The sequence below is a fragment of the Colius striatus genome, chromosome 3 (genome assembly GCF_028858725.1).
Source record: "Colius striatus isolate bColStr4 chromosome 3, bColStr4.1.hap1, whole genome shotgun sequence".
NCBI lineage: Eukaryota > Metazoa > Chordata > Aves > Coliiformes > Coliidae > Colius > Colius striatus.
In genome coordinates, this window is record NC_084761.1 from 80112441 (window position 1) to 80138426 (window position 25986).

General features: G+C 44.8%; 1 protein-coding gene across 1 annotated transcript; it reads left to right on the top strand.

The window, feature by feature from the left end:
- Positions 1 to 6611: 6611 nt before the first annotated feature.
- LGI2 (leucine rich repeat LGI family member 2) lies at positions 6612 to 23996 on the top strand. Its single transcript, XM_010196641.2, has 8 exons — positions 6612 to 6796; positions 6896 to 6967; positions 9842 to 9913; positions 13133 to 13204; positions 13765 to 13836; positions 14733 to 14902; positions 20077 to 20241; positions 23179 to 23996. The coding sequence occupies exons 1-8, from the start codon at positions 6612 to 6614 to the stop codon at positions 23994 to 23996; spliced, it is 1626 nt and encodes a 541-aa protein (XP_010194943.2).
- Positions 23997 to 25986: the final 1990 nt, after the last annotated feature.

A 25986-nucleotide genomic window follows, 5' to 3' on the forward strand; every position in this document is an offset into this window, starting at 1 on the left:
TTCTCCCACAGCCTCCCGGCCTCTCTATGGGGTATCTGAAATTATGGGTTATCTAAGGATTTCTTTTCAAATGCCTCTGCTTTTGAGGGACTGCAGATTACCTGAGCTTTGGCCATACCTGGAAAAAAAGACCATAGTTCTGTTTCATTGGTTTCAAAGGCCAAAAAAGCACCACTTTTTCTGTGGCCAATGCTATAGGTATTCTGTCCTTAAGAATGCAAAAGATGAATTTTACTTTCATTTACAAATCTAGTTTATAAATGGTTTTTTTCTGAGTTTAAGGTAGAAACATTAACATTTAAATTCCTCTGTGGTTTTTGGGAGCATACCAAATTTTGCATAACTAAATAGTGAAATGCAGTCCATGCTGCAAATATGAAAGTCTCTTTTTCTCATAGAATTACCCCATTTTGCTCTTCAAGGAACAACTTGCACCTCCTTTGGTGTGTCAGGCATTCACAGGTGAAGAGAGAGCAAGGCGTGTGGGTTGTTATGTCTGTGAATTTTCTGTTCCATACATGGTGTTAATATGCTACCTATTTTCTTTCCTCAAGGATGTGTCGTGGAGCAGGACTTCAGGTGAAGCTACGTGCAAAAACCTCTGGGGTACACCAACTTGTTCTGCCTGTTCCTCTCTCCATAGTGGGTCTTTTCCAGATCTGGAGGTTTGAAGCCACTGTGAACCCCTATTTAGAGGCCTTTTGGAAAACATGAAAGCAAGTCAGTCTATATTACCAATTCCTCTTTATGTGGTATAATGTGAATAACCACCTTCACCCCATATGGCACTCAGCACACCTCCGCTGTCAGAGACCAGGGCTGGCGAGCGGTGTGCCACTGCAGACCTGCCAGCTCTCCCAAACTGGGATTTGTCAACAAGCATTTTTGTTGGATTTCTGAGAATATTATTTTTAAATAGTTTTCATAAAAGCCTACCTTGCAGTGCTGCATTTCAGCAAAGACTGCTTCTGTGCTTCTTTAAAGAAAAAAAATGCGGTAACATACCAGGTGTGCAATCTGGACCAGAAATCCTCAGAAGTCAAAAGCAAAGGACATTTAAACCTGACCAAGCAGACTAAACATTTGGTACGAAAGCTGGAGAAGGTTCAAGATACTAATAATGTACTCTGCATGTTGCACTACATCTCCTCTAGCAGTTGGAGTCCAAAAAAGGTCACATCAACCATGAGTGAAGAAAGAAAGGAAACCACTCAGCAAGCTGAATATTGCTCAGAGCATTAATTTTCCCATACCTTCTTCCACAGCAGGATCACAGCCAATTAAGAGTCCTCATAGTGGGAACACTTCTACTGACACACTTTCCTCTCACCCACTATTTTTTCCCTAAATTTCTTACTTTGGGCAGGTAGTCGGTCTTGATCCAACAAAATTCATTTTTATTTGCAAATTAACCTAGAAAAGACATTTTCTCAGACAAAAGGTTGAAGTGTTCTTTCCTTCTGTACTTCTCAGTTTTTATGTCAGTAGCTTTCTCTCCACTTCTGTCAAGTTACCAGGAAAAATACAGTGAAAACATTTATATTTATATTTACTCAAGAAAGTGGGGGGTTGTGAAAAAGGGAGTGGGAAGTGAAAATGAGAATGTGTGAGAAATTGCTTCCTAATTTTGAAGAAACGGAGCTGACAACTTTTCACAACAGAGTATTTAATATTTGTGTGCTCCTAAACATTTGTCTGATTCCATTTCTCTTTGCAATTCAAGATAAATATCCAAGATTTTGGAAAAGACAGCCATGGTGTTAGCATGAATGATGATGATGTCAAAGTGTCAAGATGTCAGAGCCATGCTCACCTGGGGATAGGAACATCTTCTGTTTAAAGTCCACCTGCGGGACCACATGCACCCCGCTACACATCTGTGCGTGGCATCCCCAAGGGACCTGCATGCTCCCCCGCACACTCCCTCATGGTGACTGAAGACAGGGCATATCCTTTGCACCTCACATACCCCTTCACATTTCTGTATCGTACCCATTGACATGCTGTCCAAGTGCTTCTTTGCTTGTGTTACCCATCTGAAATGCCATTTTATCTGTAGGTATCTGATAGCACAATCATTCATACGCAGTTGACTGCCTCTATTTGTGGCAAGACTGAAATGGATGCACCTGAAAGTCTACATAAAAAATCACCCAAGCCTATGAACTGGAATTCAAAGGGAAGCAACAGACTGCTCATTCCAGTGTTACTTTTTGTTCTTTGGCATGTTCCAACACCTTTTTTCTTCTCAAAGAAGAGAGAGCGCTTCATTTTTATGCAGGGCTACAGTATGGGTACAGTAAACATGGCTTTTTAAAAGAAGTAATTTTTTTGTGTTTTTTAAAGAAATTTGTGTGTAGGTATGTATATGCATATGTATATTTCTAACCCCCAACACACCTGTTTTCTGTCATGTGAAGGCTCCAAAGCAATTATTCATTGTGAGCTTCCACGAGCAGGGCCGCCTGCTGCATTCTGCCGGCACTGCGGGCTGTCTCCTCCTCCTCCGGCAAAGCCCTCGCCCTCCGCACCGGCCCCCTCCCGTCGCTGCACCCGGCTCTCCCGCTTCAGCCTCCCCTGACTTGGGAGGAAGGCTCCTTGACACCTCCAAGACCGCCAAGCCTAGCAGCTCCTCACTGAGTGGAGAAGGGCTAATTGTGGGCAGACACAGCAGGTAAAAAGGTTTTCCTTGTGAAGTGTCCTGGGGTTTTTAGAGGTCTCATGAAACGGCTCAGCATGAGTGAAAATTGCAGACCTGAGTTTTGGAATTGGGGCCCTAAACTCTTGGAGTGAAATACATGTGTATCTTTTAGAGAAGTTGCTTTACGTACTGCTATGATATTTGTAGACATTTAAAACCTTATAACAACACGATATATTTCCTGACAGCATGTTGAGTGCCACTTGGAAAGGGTGGGTGCATCAAAGGCTTCCCAAAGTGGCATCCCTGTATGCCCACAGCAGCTGTGCTTCAAGGAGAAATGTCTCATCTGATTCATGGGAAATATCACAACTTCGCTGCCCTTTGGGAAAACGACTGTTGTGCCTTTTTTATTTCACAGAGTTCATCCCTTCTAGTCTGCTCTGGTGAGACCTCACCTACAGTGCTGTCTCCAGTTCTGGGGCTCCTAACATAAGAAGGACACAGACTTGTTGGAGTGAGTCCAGAAAAGGACCAGAAAAATGATCAGAGGGCTGGAGCACCTCTCCTATGGAGACAGGCTGAGGAAGTTGGGGTTGTTTATCCTGAAGAAGAGAAGCATCCAGGGAGACCTTAGAGCAGCTTTCCAGCACCTAAAGGGACTGACAGAAAAGTTGGAGAGAGACTTTTTACAAGGGCATCTAGTGACAGGACAAGAAATGATGGCTTTAAACTGAAAGAGAGGAGACTTAAGTTAGATATTAGGAAGAAGTTCTTCCCTGTAAGGGCAGTGAGACACTGGCACAGGTTGCCCAGAGAGCTTGTGGCTGCCTCATCCCTGGAAGTGTCCAAGGTCAGGCTGGATGGAGCTTTGAGCAACCTGATCTAGTGGAAGATGCCCCTGCCCATGGCAGGGGGCTGGAACTAGATGGTCTTTAAGATTCCTTCCAACCCAAAACCATTCTATGATCCTATGATTAGAATATCTCAAGTTGGAAGGGACCCATAAGAATTATCAAGTTCAATTCTCTGCTTCTTGCAAATCTACCTAAAACTGAACCATATGCCTGAGAGATGCTCCAGATACTCCTTGAACTCTGACAGAGTTAGTGCTGTGACTGTTTCCCTGGGGAGCCTGTTCTACTGGCTGACCATGCTCTCAGAGAAGAGCCTTTTCCTAATGGTCAATCTGAACCTCCCCTAATGCAGCTTCACTCCATTTCCTCATGTCCTGTCGTTGGTTACCAGAGAGGAGATCAGCATCTCCTCCTCTGCTGCTCCGCTTGAGGAAGCTGTAGGATGAGATGAGGTTTCCTTCTCAGCCTTCTCTTCTCCAAGCTGAATAAATCAAGTGATATCAGATGTTTCCCGTAAGTCTTGCCTTTGAGGCCTTTCACCATCTTGGTTGCCTTCTCTGGCCACACTCTAATAGTTTGATGTTCTTCTTATATCGGGGTGCCCAAAACTGCACACAGAACTCGAGATGTGGCTGCATCAGTGCAGTGTAGAGTCAGATAATTCCCTCCCTAGTCTGGCTAGTTATGCTGTGCTCTGTGTACTCCAGGACACGGGTAGCTCTTTTGGCTGATGGGCCACATTGTTGACTCATATTCAACTTGCCCTCAGCATAAATCCTCAGAACTGTTTCTGATGCCTTTTAGCATCTCAGCCTCTGGTTGGTATAACCAGGATTACGCTGTCCTGGGTGGAGAATCCAGCACTCCTGTTAAATCTCATAAAGATGATGATTGCCCAGCTCTCTATTCTATCCAGATCGCTCTGTAAGGCCTCTCTAGCCTTGAGGGAGCCCACAGCTCCTCCTAGTTGAGTGTTGTTGGAAAACTTATTTAATGTACCTTGGATTCCTACATTCAAATAATTTATAAAAACACTAAAGAGCACAGGCCCTAAAATTGAGCCCTAGGGACCTCCACTGGTGACTGGCCACCAGCCTGATGAAGCCCCATTGACTCTAACCCTTTGAGCCTGATCATCCAATTGCTCACCCAACATATTATGGACTTTTCTAGCTGTATGCTGGGTATTTTTTCTAGAAGGATACTATGAAAGACAGTATCGAAAGCTTTTAATTTATGGCAGTGGTCTTGTATTTATTCTTGAGGGGCTTACAGTGACCTCAAGATAAAGCACCTGTGAGCAAGCTGTAAGAGAACAATAGGAAAATCCAACAGGGCTTGTGGTTTGCAACAATTTCTGTCTGCTTGCCAACAAAATAAACACCCTGAGATTATTGTGGATGTTGAATTAAGATGCAGATATGGTGCACAATAGCTCCTGGGAAGAGGTGTATTACACGAATCATTAAAATCACTGAAAAGATAAAACCAAGCAAAGAAAACTGGGAATAACTCTGACCTCAAATAATTTCCTTGTCTTGTTTCTACTTAATCAGATGGTAACGGCATTAACCTGCTAACTCAAGTGTTGCTTATGCTTCCTGAATTTTTGCCTGCTGGAGGCATTATGCATGGGTGGAGGTGATGAGACCTGAGTCTGCTCAGAAAAAAGGAGTCTCACTGCTGCCTTCAAACACCTAACGGGAGGCTATGCTGGAGCTGCTCAGTGAACAGGGAGAGGCAGCAGACCCAATTTGCAGCGGTAGAAATTGTCACGAAAATGTTGCAGCTGGCTGGTGCCAAAGAGAGAGGCTTTGGAATGAAGAAGAGAGGTACAAGAGTAATTCATTTATTCAAGTGCATGAAGCATCCTATTCAAATTGGGAGGTCCTAAATGTGGTTTTCAACACAGTTCTGATGCTTTTCAAGCATTCAGATACAACTCGACTTGATCACTACTTAACACACACGTACTACTACTAAGCAACTGTAATCGTCTATCTGTGTGTTTCTCAGTTGGTCTTGCTACTGAGAAGCTACTTGCTACTTGGCAGATGATGGGAGGGTTTCACAGAAGTGTTAAAGGGTCAAGGATGCTGGTGTTATGTCAGCAGCCCAAGGGATATCTTTTATTTTTTTGGCAGGGTAGGGGCTGTCATCCTCTTTCTTGCAATGAGCTGGGCTCCTTTAGTAGGCATTAATATGCAGTATACAATGTAAACTATTTATATAGAATCATGGAATCTTTTAGATTGGAAAAGACTTTGAGTTCAATTGTTAACCTAACACTGCCATGTCCACCACCAAATCATGTCCCTCAACACCACATCTATATGGCTTCTAAATACCTTCAAGGATGGTGACTCCACCACTTCCGTGGGCAGACTGTTTCAATGCTTGACAACCCTTTTGGTGAAGAAATTTTCCCTGATACCCAATCTAAACCTTCCGTGGGCCAACTTGAGGTTGTTTCCTTTTGTCCTACCTCTTGTTATCTGGGAGAAGTGATGGCCACCCTAAGTATATATCTCTTAAGAAAGTTCATCCAATTTCATACTATAAAGACTTCAGATTTTTCCTAACCAAATTCTGACTAGATATGAGGAAAATAACTGGAAAACCACATCATTTCTGGGATAGCATCACTCGGGACTTTGGAGCAGGAGCTACCAGTGCACTCTGCCTCCTTGCGGGGCAAAGCCCCAGAGCACAACGATGGCCTCCACCTCGCATAGCCCTGAGGGGATACCCCCCGCCCCCCCGTTCCCGCCTTGCACAGCCCTAAGGGGATAAACGTTCACGCCTTATGCCGCCCTGAGGGGATAAAGCCCTTCGTTCCTGCCTCGCACCGTCTTAAGGGCATAAATCCCTCCGTTCCCGCCTCACGCCGCCATGAGGGGACAACCCTCCCGCCCTCGTTCCCACCTCACTCCGCCTTGAGGGGGCAAACCCTCACTCCTCGCCTCTCGCCGCCCTGACGGGACAGCCGCCCCCCTTCCCGCCCGCCCCCGGCCCGGCCCCGCAGCGCAGCGGCGGGGCGGTGCCGCGCTGATGTCAGGGCGCGAGAGGCGGCGGGAAGCGGCCGCCGGCCGGCGGGCAGCGGCGGCGGCGGTATGGCGGGGCCGTTGAGGTGGCTGTCCCCCTGCATCGCCATGTTGGTGGTGCTGTCGCCACCGCTGGCCGCCGCTCCGCGGAGGCCACCGCGCTGCGGGCCGCCCTGCAGCTGCTGGCGGGAATCGGCGCTGTGTGTGGGGGCGGCGGGAGCGCCGCGCAGCCTGCCCGCCGGCCTGGGCTCCTTGTGAGTGAGGAATGGGGGGTGCAAGGTACGAGGAGGAGGAGGAAGGAGGAAGAGGGATGCGGGGCGGTCCCGCTTGACGGGTGGCTTCTCTTTTTCCAGGAGCCTGGTAAACGGGACCTTCTCCGAAGTCAAGGACAGGATGTTTTCTCACCTGCCCTCCCTGCAGCTGCTGTAAGTATGGCACTGAAAAAAGATCACGGACAATTAGAGCTTTGGCCGTTTCCTCCTAAACAGAGTTACGGGTGCCCTTGTAGAAAGGGAGGTAGTGGGTAGATTCCCAGCTCGGGCAGCTCCCCTGATGTAGCTGCTGTTTCATAACTGAGGGATGCATTTTGCACTCGTAAACCACTTCATAAAACGTATAGCCACTGAAATAGGACAAAATGTTTTCTGATGCCCTAAGTTCCTTTTGTAAAAAAAAAACCCAAACAACCAGCTTTAAGAAGTTTAGGACTGAGTTTTGCCCCCTGGAGTCATGTGGTGGCTCTCACTCCAGCTCACTTTGCACCCAGGAGTCTTGCGTTGGTTTTGGGACGTTGTGCGTGCTCCGGGGGCTAGTGGACACGCCTTGGAGGAAAGCCTCTGTGCATGAAGCGCCGGAGTTGTCTGCAGCATGACTCTGTGCTTCAGTACCCAACGTGGAGGGTGGTCCCTCAGATGCCTTCTGACCTAATGGACACAGAAGCAGGATGATCCTCTGTCCCAAGAGACAGCAGTCCAGTTCCCTGCCCTCTGCAGCCCTGCTTCCTTCCTGCATGTCAGTTGGTTGTGCCTGTGTTGCAGTCAGGTGTGTGGCTGCAGCTCCAGTGGCTTACCCAAGCTTGCTTTAATTTAACTATCCTGGGAGGTCATAGTAGGGAAGGCAGAGAGATACAGAGTGTGGAACAACTCCCCTGGGGAGCCACAGATAAATGTTTCTCAGGTAGATGGCAGAGAAGCTGTGCTGCTGCCTGTGCCCTGCCTAACTCTGCGAAGCCTGTCTGTAACACCCAATGCCAAGGGTTCCCTCCATGTCTCCTCCTGTAAGGACCAGCTTCCCTCCAAAACAAAGACATGCTGCAAAGAAAAATTTGTAAAAAATATGTGAGGCACACCAGAAACCCAGGCTAGGTGCTTGCCAGAGAGCTAGACATGAAAACTGACCTTAGCAAGTTCCCAAAGGCATCTGGTAGCATGATGGCTATCCTCCTCTCCTCAGACCCCCTCACCTTGTTTAACTTAAAGGCCTGTCTCACTGTTTGAGGGTTGGCAACATCCCATAGAAAATGCTGGGTAGAAGTGAGAAAAGCAAGTGGTCGAGGCTTTCACCTTCTTTAGCATGGCACCAGCCCCAAAACCATGCTTTTGTGGGACTTGGGGGCCAACACAGAGCCCTGGGCAGCCGGACTTTGACCACGTCTGAACAGGGGCAAACAGCAGACTCATGGGTGCTGAGAAGGAAAAGGATGAATACAGGAGTGGGTTGAGAGAAACTGGGAGGAAAATTAGAGATGTGAGGAATCTGGCTTGTTTTGGATAGTGGTACTGGGAAGAAAGGGGAAGAGCAGATGAAGGTTATGCGTCTTCATGTGTTGTAGATTTCCAAGAGGAAATGTTGGGTTCTGTGGAGTGATGGGGCAGAGGTTAGTTTTTGGGAAAGTCAGAAGTTGTCTATGTCAGTTTTTGTGGTAGATCAGATATGGGAGTGAGAGTGGCTTGTCATCACCACCACCTTTACCTTGGGCCCTGGCAAATCATGTTGGTTAGTGTAATTTGTGAGTTTGCCCTTCAGACATGAGAAGAAAAGAGTGATTAAATGACAAAAGAGACACATGCACAACTGAGTGCTTGGGTACCTCAGGACTATGTCTTCTGTGGCAGCAGCCATAGTAAAGCAGTAATGCAAGGATTTGTTTTTGATGGCAGTCTGTTTCTTTATCAGATTTCTCTGGGATAATTTAAGGAGCATTTATCTGGTATTAGCGTAAGAACCAAGGATCACAGTGAAAGTTTGCATTTCGTGTTCATTAGTCTTCTAGATTAATTTTAGTAAAATGTCTAAAACCATACTAAAAGGATTAGTAAGTTGCTCTAATGAAGCGATTTGTGCAGATGTATTCACTGGTAGCAGAAGATTCTGAGATGGTTTCTTTTGAGTAGTGGACAATGTTTGGACCAAATTAGAAGTTTTGCTATTTTCTGACAAGGAGATCTCTCTCTGTGCCTTTAAACAGTGGAGATCATTGTGCTTTGATACAGCAAAGAAGGAACTTGGCTGGCAAAGCCCTTCCATAGCATCCTTGTCCCTGACTGCCTTGTCCTGGCTCAGATGACAACTGCTGTGACATGTTTTCTCCCTGAAGTTCACACGGGAGGGCAAGGCAGTGCCTGGAGCAAGCAGCACCACCTCTCTTCCTTGCTACCTATGGACACAGGGTTTTGCTTTGCCAGGAGAGCAGGGCTCTTTCTCTGGTGACTTGGGCACAACTGCATTTCCAGACGGCAAGCTGGCCTCGTGAGCAGTGTGCTCTCCTCCCGTGCCGTGGGCCATAGTCCGTTTGCAGGTCAGACTTGGAGCATCTGCCCTGGGAGAGCAGAGTGAGTGAGTGCTGATCCACTGAGACTGCACAGCCAGGAGCTGGTGCCTGTACAAAAGGGCTCTCATATCCTGGGAGCTCAGGAGCACTGCTGAGTGGGTCTCTTGAAAATCGTTGGCGTGGTGAGAGGGGTGGTGGGAAACAGGTCCATGCTCACCAGACCTACCCTTTGAGGACAGCTTGCCCTGCTCAGGGGACCAGAGAGTTGAGGGCCAGGTTGCATTTAACCAAGGTGAATGTTGCAGTGAGTGTTTTTCCTGAGGAGCAGTGGATGTTAACTAGCATCACATTACCACTGTGATTTATTTTTTTATAGGCGATTCCACAGTATTTTATGTGTGCCACGTTGGTGGGGCAATATGGGCTCAAGTCAGTAAGATTAGTTTGGTCATGGGCAATAAACACAACAGGCATAATCCAGTGTGTCAAGTTTTAATGTGCTTTCCTAATACCTGCTCTCCATTTTCAGCTTGCTGAACTCCAATTCCTTCACCGTTATACGAGATGATGCGTTTGCTGGTCTCTTCCATCTAGAATACCTGTAAGTTTGGTATTTTATGTCTTCCCCTGTCCTTTATAAATCAAGATGTTTTGATCAGTTGCCAAGACTCACGCTGTGGAGTCTTAGTCTTTACTGTGATTCCCAGGAGCAGAGATGAAGGATTTATGTTCCACTCCTGTGCAAATGTCCTTTACGATGGCTCGCTGTTTTTCAGGGGTTGTGGTGGATTTTTAAAATAGGCTATGACTGCAAGGTGGCTCTGTGCAATTGCAGAACACCACAAAAGCGTTGCTGAGCAAGAGCTTGTCCTGGATTTCCAGAACAGTCCCATCGCTGTCAAAGGGTTTTGAACCTCAGGAAAGAGGTGGGGAAGGCTCTCCTAGCCTGCCAGCAGCCTGAAGAGGAGGTGCAGAGTATCTGTGTTACTGTCCAGAGCAACCCTGATTACCAAACTGCTTCTCTTCCCCTCAGCTTTCTTCTCCAACTTCGCCTTTGTTCTGATAACTCACTTAATGCCTGTGGCATTCATATTTATATTATAAATATATTTCATATAATATAAATGATGGTAATTATCTACATTATTATTTACATTTATTTAACTTTCCTTTTCTTTACATAGTTCACTTCTTTGTTGAGTTTTACATTACCTTCATTTCCCCGTTATTTTTTTTTTTTAGGTCATCCTTTTTTCTTTTAAAAAAAAGTATTATTCCTGGTACCAGGTTGTCCTCCCTTCATACTCCAAAGGACTGCCATTTCTCTGTGTTACTGGACATGAGCTGGTATGTTTGAAACTCTGAATATGATCTGAAAAAAAAAAAGAATCTTTCCACTCACCTTCCTGTGCTGCAAGGTAGCTGTGGAAAACGTTTCTGTCTTTTTCTAAAGGAAGATCAATGCTCACAAAACTGATTCTTGCTAAAGTCTTACAGACAAATAGGTGTTGAGGTGGAGTATACTCTGTACTAATGGGCTGCTACTTGTGGAGCAGCCAACAATGGATTTTGCAGACCAAGAAATAGAGGATAATGGCATATTCTGAAATCCACGATTCACCACATCTGGCTTTTTCAGTGACAGTAGGTTATCTAATTGTTCTCTTTGCCAAGTGTCTACAGGAAAGAAAGTAGTTTGCAGAATGTTTTCTAAAAGGAAAAAAAACATTTGTATGTTATTTCATTCATGACTTGCTTTCAAGTGCTGATGAGTCTAACATGGAGCTTGTCCCAACAAAATCTGCAGATGTAGTGGTTGCTTTGCTAACTGCAGCCAGACCTCCTATCTGAAAGAAAAAAATCCTACCCCTCCTTAGATGGTCAAAGGGAAAAAATCTCTGTCCCTGGTTTCCAGCTGCAAAGCAGAGAGCAGAGTGGAGTGGTAAAGCCTTATGGTTTTAATTTCCTTTAGCAGCAGTTGAACAAGTGGTCTCAGTTAATGGTTGTGGTCACCTTCCCTGCCAAGTCCACAGAGCTCTTCCTCTTCCCAGGAAATCACACCTCCTCTGTTTGGGAACTGGGTGTGAGTGGCCTTTCTCTGGAGTTGTTTTTGGCCATGCAGCTAGTATCACGGTTACAGCTTCAGTAACTCACGTCTCTCAGTTACCAGTTATCCGACCTCATGGAGAATAAGAAAACCCTGCTGACAAACAGGAATTACAAGTTTCTTTCTGTCTCTGGTTGGAAAGCAATTGGGGAGCACTCAGCAGATACATAAATATATATGTGTATATATAATTGCCAGCTGTGTCCTGCTGCACTTGCAGCACTGATAGTGGCATTCAGCGCACTGTGTGCACTGTCTGGGCTCTGTGTGCAGTCTGGATAAGACAGCTCTGATAAAGACAGGAGCTTTGATGCTGATCAGAGCGGCATTCCCAGGGTAGCATCCCTTTGAGGCCAGGTTTGGTGACTCAGGAATATGGCAAAATACTGAATTTCAGCCCATATGTCCGTCAGCTCGCTGCAGTGTGTTAGTGAAGCCATGTTTGTGTGCACGGCCCAGTGAGTTGGCGCTGTGTGGCGGTGCCAGGTGCTGGTGAGGGAGAGTGTCAGGAGCCAGTTTGGCTTTCTGTGTGGCAGATTGAATTCGTGTCCCCAGGCAGCCTTGTAAGGGAGTATGGCTGACCCTCTTTTGACATCCCCCACACAGACACAACACTTTCTCATTCACATCCTTTGCCTGCCGTCAAGATGAAGGATTTTGGCTATGCCTAAACTGCAGAACCAAGAGCAGTTGTCATCTCCCATGTCCCCATCTTGGCTCCTTAGCTTATAGCATTTTTCTTCTTATTTTGCTGGAAGGCAAACAAGGATGCTTAGGCGGAAGGAAACACTTTTATCTCATAAAACCTTTTATAAAGTCAGCATGCAGTTGTCTTTATCCAGGTACAGCTGTACTGTGCAATATCTTGATGGCCACCTGGCTGCAATCGCTTTGCAGGGCTGATGGCATATTTAGGGATACGTCCTCAAGTGCTCAGGGGTCAAGATACTCAGATGTCAGCTCTTTCTTTAAATGCTGACATGCAGTCAGGAGGAGCAACAAGCTCCTGGAATCGATACGTGCCTGTCATTATTTCCCCAGTGCACAGGGCCATGACCCGTGTGCACAGCCGGGCACCCTGCAGAGGTGGCATCCTGGCTGGAGGGAGCTGGACTGTGGCAGCGGGAAGGAGAACACGGCAGGAGTCTAGTCCTTGATGCAGACTCCAGATGCCTACTGGCATGTAGCTGCATTTCCTGTCACGGCTCTGTGGGTGCAGAGATGGCACTGTGCGTGCAGCCACGGGAGCTCCCTGTCAGTGTCCATCTGCAGCCTGGGCAGCCTGGGTGCTGCAGTGTTGCCCTATGGTTTTAAAAGGCAGGTGTTTTGTGCGAGGAAGGTAGGACTTTAGCTTCTAAAGTCTGTCTTGGAGGCCTCTCCCACACAAGTCTCTTGCCTCACATAGCACTCCCCGAGAGGATTAACCAACAGAGGAGTAGTGATTTTTGCTTTGTTCATTTTGTTCCTCTTCTGCTGGATATTTGTGTTAGCCTCTCTCCCTTGTGCTGCCTAGTATTTGCACCACCTCTCACAGTCCACCTGAGGAAAGTGGAAAAGAGAATGTGAGCAGCTCCAACGAGGCTTCTCCACTTCTTAAGTCTGGAGGGGCAACCCAGGAACACGCTGAATGTGGAAAACATAGGTTTAAGCACTAGTGATGCTAATAATAATGCTACTTTAAACCTTTTAATTTACTTTTTTTTTTTTGCCTAGATTTATTGAAGGAAACAAAATTGAAACCATCTCAAGAAATGCATTTCGTGGCCTTCGAGACTTGACTCACCTGTAAGTTATTTAACGCTTAATTATTTGTACTTTTGAACTCTTCTGGGGGACTGCTGGTTTTCCGGCTGCACAGAAAACATCCCTTCCCCTCCATGTGTCAGCTTCCTCCTGTTGTCAATAACCTGCCTTACACCAATTAAGAAGTGGCCTTAAACAAGTGTCTGCTCGGGCAGCAGCGAGGCGCACTCGGCTGCCGGCACAGCCTCGCGGCTGGTGCTGGGCTGCGGCTGTCAGCTGGGCAAGCTGTGCCCACACCACCGTCGCACCACCTACTCCACATTAGCACTCCACTCTCTGCGGTGTGCTCAAGGATTGCTCCGTGTGCTACATGTGCACCTGTGCAACAAAAAAGCTTTATGTGTTTCACTTTTATGTGAGCTTCAACAGTCCCCTTTCTTGAATGAGAATAATTCATATGTGCCCGTTCCTCATCATTTATTAACAATGCCGGTGGCTGGACAGTAGCAGATAATTAACAGCCTGTAAGTGAGCTCAGACTTCATAATGAGTCATCCAGACAAGAGATAGCAGTGATACTAAGTTCTAACTTTCTTTTCTAGTTCTTTGGCCAATAACCATCTCAAAGCTCTACCAAGAGATGTCTTTGGTGATTTAGATTCTTTAATTGAACTGTAAGTAATGAGAATCTTTCTATTAACTGCCTGCTTCTGTCACTGGCACTTGAGTTTTACATTCTTGGTTTGTGTGGTGCTGTATCTGATATCTACACAGAAAAGAAATTTCTCTGAACATTTTGTCCTGTTATTGTTGCATGCATTCCCTGAGACTATTTTAGTAAAAGGCATTTATTTTAAAAAAGGGGTTTTTTTCTTGGTTTTGTGCCATTGTAGCACATTGCTGACTTACTGACAGTGTTTTCTTGTATAACTGAGGTGCTAATTCAGCTTCCTCTATTTTTGTCCTGGCACTCCCAAGCAACCAAGTGTAATTGTAAGCCACAAAAATTGCCAAGGGATCGAAGAACAGGTACAGTGCTAAAATTGCACATACATTAGTAAGGGGAGGTCAAATTGGCTCCACATCAATAGTGACTCAAGAAGTACAAGGCTGACATCCATATTTTAATGTAACACAGAAATGGTACCAGCAAGGCTACTCTGTCAGCCAGGGTATTGCAGTAGTTTAGTGAAGGAATGGGATTTATCTGTGTCAGCGGTAGATGGTGGGATGGAGGCTGGCAGCAGACAACTGCACTGCCAGGATTTATTATCCTACAGTCCTAATCCTATGAAAACTAACAACCATGAGGGACTTCACATGAGAATCACGGTGCTCTATTAGTGAGATTATTCGTTGATGTATTTCCTAGGTTGACAACGCTCATGAAGGAGAGTACATAGTAAAAGAGTCTGAATAGAACTGAAGAAACTTTCCTGTTCTCAGTTGAAAACCAGTTCAGGGCTACTCAGATATTTTTAAATTCAGCATGTCAAGGTGATAATAGTTCTGTAGTATTCATATTGCTATCAACCTTTTCAAATATGTTTATTTCTGTGTGTTTTTTTAGAGATTTAAGGGGAAATAAATTTGAGTGTGACTGCAAAGCCAAGTGGTTGTTTTTGTGGTTAAAGATGACAAATTCCACTGTTTCTGATGTCCTGTGTATTGGTCCAGCAGAATATCAGGATAAGAAGTTAAATGATGTGACAAGTTTTGATTATGAATGCACCACTACAGGTATTCAGAATGTATCTTTCTAAGCACACTACAAATGGTTAAATAGCAGAAGTTTAGACTGCATCCTTTGGCTTCTGTGAGCATGACCTGGGGGGAGGAAAGGGTTACCTACAAAGCACTTGTGAGTACTAGAGCAAGCATAAAATGGGAAAATTACATTTCGAAGCCAAAGTAAGTGGCAAGTTTTTATTTGGATTAAGTGATAACGGGAGAAAAGCTCTGACTATTCACATTCCAACAGACTTGATTATGACTCACTTTGTGACTTAATTTTCATCTCAGAATGCTTTCTATTATCTGGAATAAGGCCATATAGTTATGGCAGATGAGCTTCCCAAAATCTCTGTATTTCACAGAAAGCAATGAAAAGAAGTTCAAATAATGTGACTATATCTGTTATCTTTATTCAAGAGGCCACAGTTTAATAGCATCAAATGTGGCAGCAATACTGCCAGCAGTTCTTCATGGAACTCCATTAAGTTGGAGAAAAATGTCCAATAATATTCTGAGTACTGTCTTGTTTAGAATCTTGATTTCTGTTTTCAGTAACGTAAAGCATGCTGAAGGAAGTGAAGAGAAGCTTGCATGTGCTTATGCTTACATTTTATGACCAATCGGCCCCAATTACCTGTCTTTAAATGTAGTCACATCATGTAACTGAAAATACCAGCTGCGGGTATTGTTTTTCATCTTTCATGCACATGACGCCAGCACTCTACCTTTTTGCTATCCAGTAATATCAGAGGCATTTGAGCTCTCATCAGTCATCAAGGCAGTCATCATCATTAAGAGACAATAGAAAAGTTGATTACTAGCAATGTAAAATAAAGTTTCAGGACAAGGTATGAGAGATAATCCAAGGGCAATATGTAAAGGAAAAGAGAGTGAACTCAGAATGTAAAAATATGTCAGAAGAGCAGCAGGAGTAAAGTGTGATTATCTGCTCCGTAAAAGGATGTCAAGAACAGGAGAGCGATGTAGCTTAGAACGGTGCCAAAGTTACATTCATGGGTCTGCCAAAACACCAAGATGCCAAAGTATACAGTAAAAGCAGGCTTCATTTCATTTTAACCTGGTTTAAGCATTTATACAGAACTAACAGTGTGTGAGAATAAGCCTTATCTACCTGTTCCTCAGACCTATAGTGACCTATCTGCCCTCTGTCATCTCCTGGTACCTAGAAACCAGTTAGGTAAAAAAAGGTAAAGTTCACCCTTAATGTTAGGCCCTTTGTCTGCTGTAAGTGAAATTACACCAAGCATAAATCTCATTTCATATGCTGTAGAGTTTGCTGGGGAGCTAAGGCATTATGTAGTGCAAGGTTTGCCCAGCTCAGTATTTCGTCAGGTGCCATCAGGGAAGCACTCTCACAGCACAACATATGGCTGTAATACACTCTTTAGATAGTAAGGGGCGTTTTAAAAGCAGTTATTCTCTGGCTAGTGTGAGAGAAGCCTGAGTGCCTAACCCCTCTGGCCTGGGGGCAGGCAGCAGCAGGCTTCCCAGAGCTCCAGTGCATAGTGAAGGTGGAGGATGCAGAAGATGTGGAGTTCTGATGTCTTTACAGAGTGTCTGAGAGGGACAGACTGTGTGCAGAAATGACCTGTAAAAGACAAAACAGAGTAGAAATGCAAATACAAAGTAGAGTAGAAATGCAGATCTTCAGGAATGTGTCACCTCTGAGACAGCATCATGTCCCCTGCACTGAACTGGAAGTTACTTTTCTCAAACTGTAACCCTCCGGTGGCCTTGGTGGTCTGTGGTGTCAGGACTCAGCCGCTTTTTCCTCTCTGCTGTTTCCTCCCCCAGATCCAAAGGGGAATATGCCTGTATTCATGCCTTGAAGACTGCTTAGTCACAGGCTTGGTAGTGTTCTGATATAAAGAAACATACCCTGTAGGTGTATTCTCCTTTCCCACTCCACAACAGATAGTTCTCAGCAAACCTCTTTCATTCATGTTAGTCTTTAGTGTTGTATTTCCTTCATTTGCCAGGCATGATCAGCCCTTCCATAATTTTCTGTCTCCAGTGCTCTGTGTCGAGCATGGCTGGGTGTAGAATGTGGGAACAAAGCACTTTGCTTGGTAAAACGTGCACCTCAGCAGCTCCATCAGTTAATTGCACTGCTGAACTGTTGGTACAGTGGCAACAGGAAGAGAGATGGAAAGGAGTGCAGGCAAATCAACACAAAACGGCCAAAGAACAAAATGGTCCTGTTGCTTCTCCACTGAGAAAGCAATTCACAGTGTCTGTGATCTGCACTTCTCTTTGTCATCGCCTCCCTCCCTCCCATTTCTCTCGGCGTGCATCACAGAAGCAAGCCAAGCTGTTTCACTTCTTTTTGTTTCTTTCTCCTGTAACAGTGTGTGAGGGGCTGTGCTGTGGCTGTAAGCATGGCAGGGGAACCTGTAACTTAGTTTCAGGAGATGGGAAAACGGTCCTTGTGCTCCTACAGTCACTGGAAACTGGCTGTATGCATGCCTGCCACCTGCTTTACCCACACTTGCAGGCAGAGGTGATCTCACTGAGCTTTGGAAGCTTGGTTTCCCCTTTCTTTACCTACCTGGGCCTATCTTCTGAGGGTCATCCTCTCTTTTCCCTCTGGCAGGAAGGAAGGTAGTTTGCAAATTAAATGTTACTTGCTCCTGTGATGGAGATCACCTGTGCCACCATGGTGGGAGGTGGGAAGAGACAGCTAATGATCTCTGATAGCACCCTCAAGTCCTGGATAGCCTCACCTGGAGCAGAAGTCTCCACCATGGGGAAAGAAGGGACATGAGGAGAAGAGGACTGAGTTGCAGGATGCAGTTTGGGAGCTGCTACCCAAATAGGTCATTATTCCCCCTTCTCTTTACTGTCCTCCAGTGTTGCCCATGCTCTCTCCCTCTGCCAGAATCAGCGCTGCTGTGTGCTGGGATCAGACAGAGTAGGGAAGTGAAATCAGCCCAACAACAGATGTATTGTGTGCCTCATCCATGATGGCCCATGCCAGCTCAACAGGAGAGAGAGCAGTGGGGGTCCACCCCAGCCCTCAGCAGCAGAAGGCAATGTTAAAACCATGTGTCTTGAGACAGGAAGAGTGAAACTCTGCATTGGAGCTAGAGGGAGAGAGCGACAGGCTGTGCAGGCAGCTGCACAGCGGGAAGGGAAGTGAGGGCTGTGTCCTCTTCCCTCTCCCATGCAGGCTCATCCAGATTAAAGAGAAAAGTGTTGGGAAACACACATAGACACCCAGCTTGTATTTACTGCACAAGCTCTTTCTAGCATTAAAGCAAGGCATGTGGACCAGCTTGTAAAATTAAATTGAGCCCCTAAGACCTAATTTTTTGGCAAGCCTGACATGACAGTGTCTCTTTACTGTGTGTCCTTGTTCCATGTTAGAGTCTGGTAGTTCCAACTGGTGCTAAGAGCAACGTTTATTGCTTTTTACTGATTATGCCTGACTTTGTTACCCATTTTTACTCATCCAGTGACATAAAGAGCTCAACGACAGGTACAAGTAAAAATAGCTGTGTTAACACTGAATCATTTCTGAATGAGCAGTGGGTTTTAACACACAGATTGGTTTGGTTTAATTCACAAATTCCCTCAAAATATTTCACAACTGTTCAGATTTCAAGAGTTGTCTTTTTCAGCATTAGGGGTTTTTCTTCTTTTTTTTCCCTCAATATTTTAAAAGAGATGTTCATTCTCTGTGGTTGTGTCTGCTATTGTTCCATCCTTAGCTACCTCTCATGATTTATCACGTACTTTTACTTCCTGCATACTTTGGTGTCAGTTTTCTCCAGTTCTTTTATTTTCCTAGGGAGAATGAAGATAACTTTCTTGTTTTCCTACCAGCATTTATGAATCAAACCCAAACTCTATTTATAATAGTCCCTCAAAGAATGGAGACTGTCATTTCTTTCTCAGCTGTAGAATCTGCTCTGTTTGTTTAATGGTAGTCATCTATCTTTATTCTCCAAAAGAGTAACTCCTCAAGGGCAAGGCTCTCAAGCATGCAGAGACAGAGAGTTCTTAATTCAAACCCAATTATTTCATAATGCACCAAAATGAGGGACTCGAGTGAGGACTTAATTACCATTTCACCAAAATCTCCGGATGCCCAGGCCCTGCCAGTGTAGGAGTGCATGATGCAGCCTTGTAGCAAATGGAGCTTGAAACAGAGCGATGCATGGTTCTGCAGAGAAATACTGTCACAGTGGGAGATGCATTTCCTTTTCTATCTATCTGTATGCATCTGTCACTTCAGCACAGGCCTTCTGCCACATTCTAGACCCAAGTGCTGGCTTTTCTTTGTCCACTCTGCTATACCAGCTTCTTTTCCTGATAATAATGACCTTGGCTGTCTCTCAGGACAAAGATCAAATCCAGATCCAATTCTCCTCGCTTTCCCCCAGGTTGGCTCTGTACTGCTGACTTAGCCCAGGGTGAATGTTAGAGTTAAATCTATGAAGGCACTTAGCTTTTGAGACAAAAATCTTGAATTTTGGAGTTACACTCCTGAGCTCCAACTCCTCAGTCTTAGTGTCTAGAGTAAAGTTTTCCACTGGGTAGTAATCTGCAGGTTGGTTGTATTTCATGCCTAAACTACTTAACATGTCCCATAAAACGTTATGTTAACTGAGTTTTTGATTACACCATTTTGTCTATGGTCTAGCCAAAATGGGGTTATCCCCAGGCAAACTTCAGATGTCATTTCACTTTCTGCCTGGTTTAGCATAACACAAATTGCCAGTGATTAAATTTGCATGACTTAAGAAGTTATTGGACTTCAGCTGGAAGTTGCTGTCTCTCAGCTTGAAAGTGATTCTAGCAAGGCCATTTCACTTGACAGGAAAGCAGCTTCCAGCTGTGGGGAAAGAGCCTTCTCTCTTGATATCCTGATTTCATTGATACTGGCCAGGCCAGCTGGAAAATCTGATTTCTGCCACTATTGGCCTTTTTGATCTCCGTGGCAACTGTATTTCCCGAGGACAGTGTGTGATGCCTAAAGCATGCTTTCCCCTGTTGCTGCATGCCTAATGTGAGCACTGACACTTCCATGCTAGCGTTACACAAAATGCACAGTATTACCTTCATTTTTCAGGGTAAATCATTATAGTCAGTGACCAGTTACTCTGTGTTTCCAGCAAGGACATATCCTAACTGTTGTAAATATGTGTTGTTTCTAGATTTTGTTGTTCATCAGATTTTGCCCTACCAGTCAGTTTCAGTGGATACTTTCAACTCAAAGAATGATGTGTTCGTAGCCATTGCACAGCCCAGCATGGAGAACTGCATGGTGCTGGAGTGGGATCACATTGAAATGAATTTCAGGAGTTACGACAATATCACAGGTATATGAACACTGGCATTCCAGTCACTGATGAACTGTTGGTGCTTTTCACACAAATGAGGTTTGTAGATGGAACCAGTGGATGGCTTTTATCTCAAATCTCTGCTGAATTTGGCAGATAAAAGTGTGTAATGTTTGAACACGAGTGACTTCATGGAGCAGTGCATCTCGTTAGTAGATGCTCATTTAACTTCACTGTCGCACACAAACTAGGCTTTTTGTGTCTGATCTTGTAAATTGTTCTGAAGGTACGAACACTGGCTGTGAATGTCACACCATGGCCCAGCTTAGCATTTGCTATGTGAATCACGCTACAAGTTGAAGCTGAAGGAACCCTCATTCTTGCCAAAGTGCCTGCAAAATAGAATATAAAAATACTCTGCTGCAAGTAGAAGGAAATAGTCTGAATGATGCTTCTTGGATGGGCTGGCCAGGATGGCATGTTTCACACCTGAGGATGACATAGAAATATTTAAACCGTCGTTGGTATCTAAAGAGATATACTGTAAAGCTTTTGTGTTTACTTTCCATTTACCAACGTGCTGAATTAGCATCCTGGCCTGATTACTCACCAAATGAAAAGCCTATGTAGCTGTCAGGTGATTTTTCTAATGCTCACAACCATTCTGTCCCTAACCAGCACTCATGATGCTCAGTCACACTGTGACAGCACAGACAGAATCTTTAGAGCTGTGATATGCTGCCCAGATTCCCAGCTACTTCAAATTTCTGGTTCTGAAAGCTCAGGAGAGAAATTTATCCATGGAGTATCCTTCCCTTCTGTTCCTTGTTGCACCCGATAGATTATTTTTTACCTTGCATTTTGGGAAACAGAGAATGATGCATCCTCCCCTGGTGGTGAAGTCTACCAAGGCAGCAAGCACCTACCTCCTCAGATCAGCTCTGTGTCACTAACAAAAGTTTACAAGATTCTACCTCTCTGTCAGGTCATTTTGGAAATTGAAATAATTTGCTTTTTTAGGTTTCATTGTGTTTTGGTAGATTAGGGGGAAATAGGTACCGGTGGATGTAAATGGAGAAGTCAATGGCCCAAAGAGACCTAGCAGAGCTCTAGAAAAGCTCTGGAAAGGGAGTGGAGAGTTTGGGCCATTTCCAAAGACAACTGTCTTTCACCTCCTCACAAATGACATGACGAGGAGACACTGCTGCTGGGGACTTGTGTCCTGTTTCCACAGCCAGTGGATGTGCCCAGACTCATTTCTCAAGCAGCCATCTTGTGTTCCTGGAAGGCCTGAGTTTGAGCTTTGGACTCTGAAATGTGAGCAAGAGATTTTTGCCAGAGCACACAGGCACATAGGGACCCTCTTGTGGAGCCTAAAGAGTGTTTTGTGGAGCTCAGGAGTCATCTATGTCCTCCTGGGGAATTTCATTACCAGCTGTATGCTTGGCATTGGATGTCTGAATTTAGGCCTTTACTACATGGGCTTCTGGAGCTGAGCTGGGTGTTGAGAGTGCCTTGGCAGACAACATGCAGAGAATAGGTGTTGCTGTCCTCTGCAAAAAGAGAGGTCTGCAGGCTGAGTCAAAACTCTTCTAGAGTGCTTTTTGACTAAGTTAGACCAGAAAGAGCCTGGATGGTCAGCTTGAGCATTCATGTCTCCGGTGTGTGGGATGGAAACCAGGAGAGTTGCCAGGGGAAGTGTCCTGGAGTGGCTGTGACCAGCCACACATGGGGGAATCTGGGAAGTTACAGCTGTACCTAAACTGGGTGCTTCAGAGAGGAATTCCTCTGCTTCCAACAAAACCTTTTGTAAATAGTCTAGTTGTTACTTTTTTGATGTGGTTCTTAGATAGTGACGTGACATTCTCAAAACAGACCATAACCTGATCTGATATAATCTGGCAATTGCAATATTCCTACATATCTAGCTCAACATAATATCAAGAATACTTAACAGAAACAACAGAGTTAGATTTATCTTTTTTGTCCTGCTGTCAGGTGATATATCCACAAGATGCATCAATATTTCTATTTACAGTAGAGCAAAAAGCTGACTCTGGCCCTCTTGGAGCGAGAAAAGTAGACTATATTTCATTCTTCTAGTTAAGATGGAAAGATTGACATTCTAAGAGAATTTTGGATTCCTTGTGAGTCACAAAATAACAACTCGTGTTATTTTGAGATAATAAAATTTGGCTTAAATAGTTGTTTTGGATGTTAGGGGGCTTGTGTTTGAAGAGAGAAAGTATTCTGGAGGAAGAGGAATGAGCATTTTAGGGTGCATCATACTGGCACACCTTGAGAGATGTGCCATTTCCAACATTTGCAGTCATCTTTCCAGTTGGTGAGAAAAAAGCATGAAGAGAAATTCTGACGGGAAGTAGCAGAGGACACAATTGTGAGATGCTGCACATTTGAAAAGGGGAGGGCTGATTGATAATCTGGGGACTGATTATCAGGGGACTGGGACTCAGGGGACTGGAACATCTTTCATACAAGGAAAGGCTGTGGGAACTGGGGCTGTTTAGTCTAGAGAAGAGGTGACTGATGGAGAGAGTCTCATTAATATTTATAAGTATACAAATGGTGAGTGTCAGGAGGTTGGGACATCCCTTTTTTCGATGGTATCTAGCAACAGGACAAGGGGTAATGGGATGAAGCTGGAACACAAAAAGTTCCATTTAAACATAAAAAACTCCTATTTTACTATTGAGGTGTGGGAGCCCTGGCACAGGCTGCCCAGGGAGGGTGTGGAGTCTCCTTCTCTGGAGGTCTTCAAGACCCACCTGGACTCGTTCCTATGTGACCTTATCTAGGTGGAACCTGCTTTAGCAGGGGGGCTGGACTAGGTGATCTCTAAAGGTCCCTTCCAACCCCTACCATTCTATGATTCTATGATAACCTCTCTTTGGTTTAAAGGCTGCTTTGTACGGTGCTAATATATGTGCTTTTCTTTTTCCCCTCTTTGGGCAATAGGTCAGTCCATAGTGGGATGTAAAGCCATTCTTGTCGGTGAGCAAGTCTTTGTGGTGGTGGCGCAGCTCTTTGGTGGCTCACACATTTACAAGTATGACGAAAGCTGGACAAAGTTTGTCAAATTCCAGGACATCGAAGTATCTCGCATTTCCAAGCCAAATGATATAGAGCTTTTTGAGATAGACAGCGAAATGTTTTTTGTCATAGCGGATAGCTCTAAAGCAGGTTTGTCAACAGTGTACAAGTGGAATAACAAAGGATTTTACTCATACCAGTCCCTTCACGAGTGGTTCAGGGACACCGATGCCGAGTTTCTCAATATAGATGGGAAATCACATTTAATCCTCTCTAGCCGGTCCCAAGTTCCCATTATACTCCAGTGGAACAAAGCTGCCAAAAAGTTTGTCCCACACAGTGAAATCCCCAACATGGAAGACGTCTTGGCTGTGAAGAGTTTCAGGATGCAAGATAACCTGTACCTCACCCTCACGAGATTCATTGGCGACTCCAGAGTTATGAAATGGAATAGCAAACAGTTTGTGGAGATACAGGCTCTTCCATCCCGAGGAGCCATGACGCTGCAGCCTTTCTCCTTCAAGAACAATTACTACCTAGCCTTGGGAAGTGACTATACTTTCTCTCAGATTTACCAGTGGGATAGTGAGAAGAAGATATTCAGGCTATTTAAAGAAATCTATGTGCAGGCACCACGATCTTTCACTGCTGTGTCCACTGATCGAAGAGATTTTTTCTTTGCCTCTAGTTTTAAAGGAAACACTCAAATATTTGAACATATCGTCATTGACTTGAGTTTATGAAAAGCTGCTGGAGTGAAATTCACGTAGGATGACATTTATACACGAACAAAACAAAAAGAGACCTTTCCAAAAACAGGGGGCAGCTATGGAGTATGATGACATTTTCTGAACTTTTCAGACTTGCATATTAATCAGGGATTGCATTTACTTGATTACTGCATGACATGTCCGTTTCATCCTTTTTCAAAGACGCTTTGCAATCTGCAGCCTTTCGGAGGAGAGTGCAGTGCAGTGGCATTAATGTTGACATCTAAGAGAATAATTACCCAGAAAACTACCTTGAATTGAACATCTCAAAATGAAGAGTAAGCCACACAAAGCATTGAAATGACAGTGACTCTTTAACGTATTAGTAATGATTTTAAGATTAGAGCCAGTTCCTCATGGTTTCTCATGAATTGTAAAAGCAAACGGTAATGTTCCAGAATACACTTCATTTTGGTTTCTTGAGCTCTGTCTTAAAAGTCTGTCTTTGTAGTTTATCCTAAGTCTGAGGCATATTTTTAATTCATGTAGGTTAAAGGGAAAGTAAGAATCTACTGCCATTTTTCTTCCTTTATTCACTATTTCAGCAACAAATTGTGCGTAACAAGTAGCCCAGTCCTCAGTAACTGAGTAGACAGGAAAAAAGAGTATGTCACTTCTGCACTGTGAGATCTTAACAAGTTAGTGTTGACAGAAAACAAGAGAAGTCTGCACAGTGCCATGAGTGAAACAACTACAAATCCCATCCACTTTCTGTTTCAATGGGTATTCTACCAATCCAACCCATTTAGCCCTAATTCACACTTTTCCTCACGATCCCAGTAGATTCTGGGGTGTTTTAACAAGTACATCTATTGTGATCTCTCATTCTGGAAGGCACGCTGTGAGATTTTATTCTCCAGTGTTGTACTCCCAGCACAGCTCACAAGCAATAAATTCAGGTTTGGGTCGTCACAAGCAGTTTTGAGGAATCCTTCTGTCTGGGGTCTAAATGTGACCTTGGTATCACCGAGTCTTTTGGAACCAAGGCAGCTGGAGCTGTTTCAGGCTAGAGCTAACCCTACCTCCAAGAAGGATCTCCTCCAAGAAGGATCTCCTCTCAGTGGCTGCAGACTTCTGCGGGGTTGCCGGTCTGCTGCAGCTTGGACAGGAGGATGTGGACAGACTGCTGCATTGGTGTGTTGGTTGACCACAGCCTGAGCCATTCAGTTGTCCTCAACAGGGCAGTCTTGGCACACAGAGCTGCTGTCAGGATAACAGTGAGGGACCATTTTCCTGGAAGGGCCCTCCATCATCCTTACCCAACAAAACTGTTTCAGAGCCCTTGTTTGTTCACTTATACAGTGTGTTTCTCTAAATTCTCCTGCCACTTCGCATACCAGGTTGTTTTGTCATGCCTTGCTGCTGCAGGGATAATAGGGAGGCTTTGCATAAAGCAAAGGAAACTGTCACTTAATCCTTCCTGCTCAGGGCTATCTCACCATCTCTGTGCTGAGTGAGCTTCACATTTTCTCCCTGGACATGTGGAACACGGCCTTTTATCACAAATAGAGATATTCTCATAGGCCTGCTGACATCCAGGATGTGAACAGTGCTGCGGAAGAGGATTATGCACAAGGACTCCCGTGAGGAGTCGTAACCTACCAGTGACCTGGCCTATCACAACCTTTGCCAACTTTTGCCTCTCTGCTGTGAAATAAAATTATTACTGGCCTGTCAGAGATATAACTCATTTTGTTCTGTTGTTAAATTATGTGTTAGGTTTTTTCCCTCGTCACGGTTTTATTTTTAATTACATTGCAATGTAGCCCATCCAGCCACCTGAAGTACTGAGTGCTGCCCTTCGAATCCCAACGCAGCGTCAGTCCCAGTGGTGCAGCCAAACCAAGAGATGCAAACCAGGCCTCAGCAGCAGGTTTTGGCAATACCTCTCCTGGGAGGAAGCTAACAAATCTGACAAAACAAAGAGATACCAGTGAATGCGATTTCTTACCACGTTCCCAGT

Bases quoted from the DNA above. Each gene is read 5' to 3' on its own strand.
- LGI2 (XM_010196641.2), top strand. From the start codon at position 6,612: ATGGCGGGGCCGTTGAGGTGGCTGTCCCCCTGCATCGCCATGTTGGTG. The intron at 6,797-6,895 runs GTGAGTGAGGAA...CTCTTTTTCCAG, and splicing joins CCCGCCGGCCTGGGCTCCTT to GAGCCTGGTAAACGGGACCT. The intron at 6,968-9,841 runs GTAAGTATGGCA...CTCCATTTTCAG, and splicing joins CTGCCCTCCCTGCAGCTGCT to CTTGCTGAACTCCAATTCCT.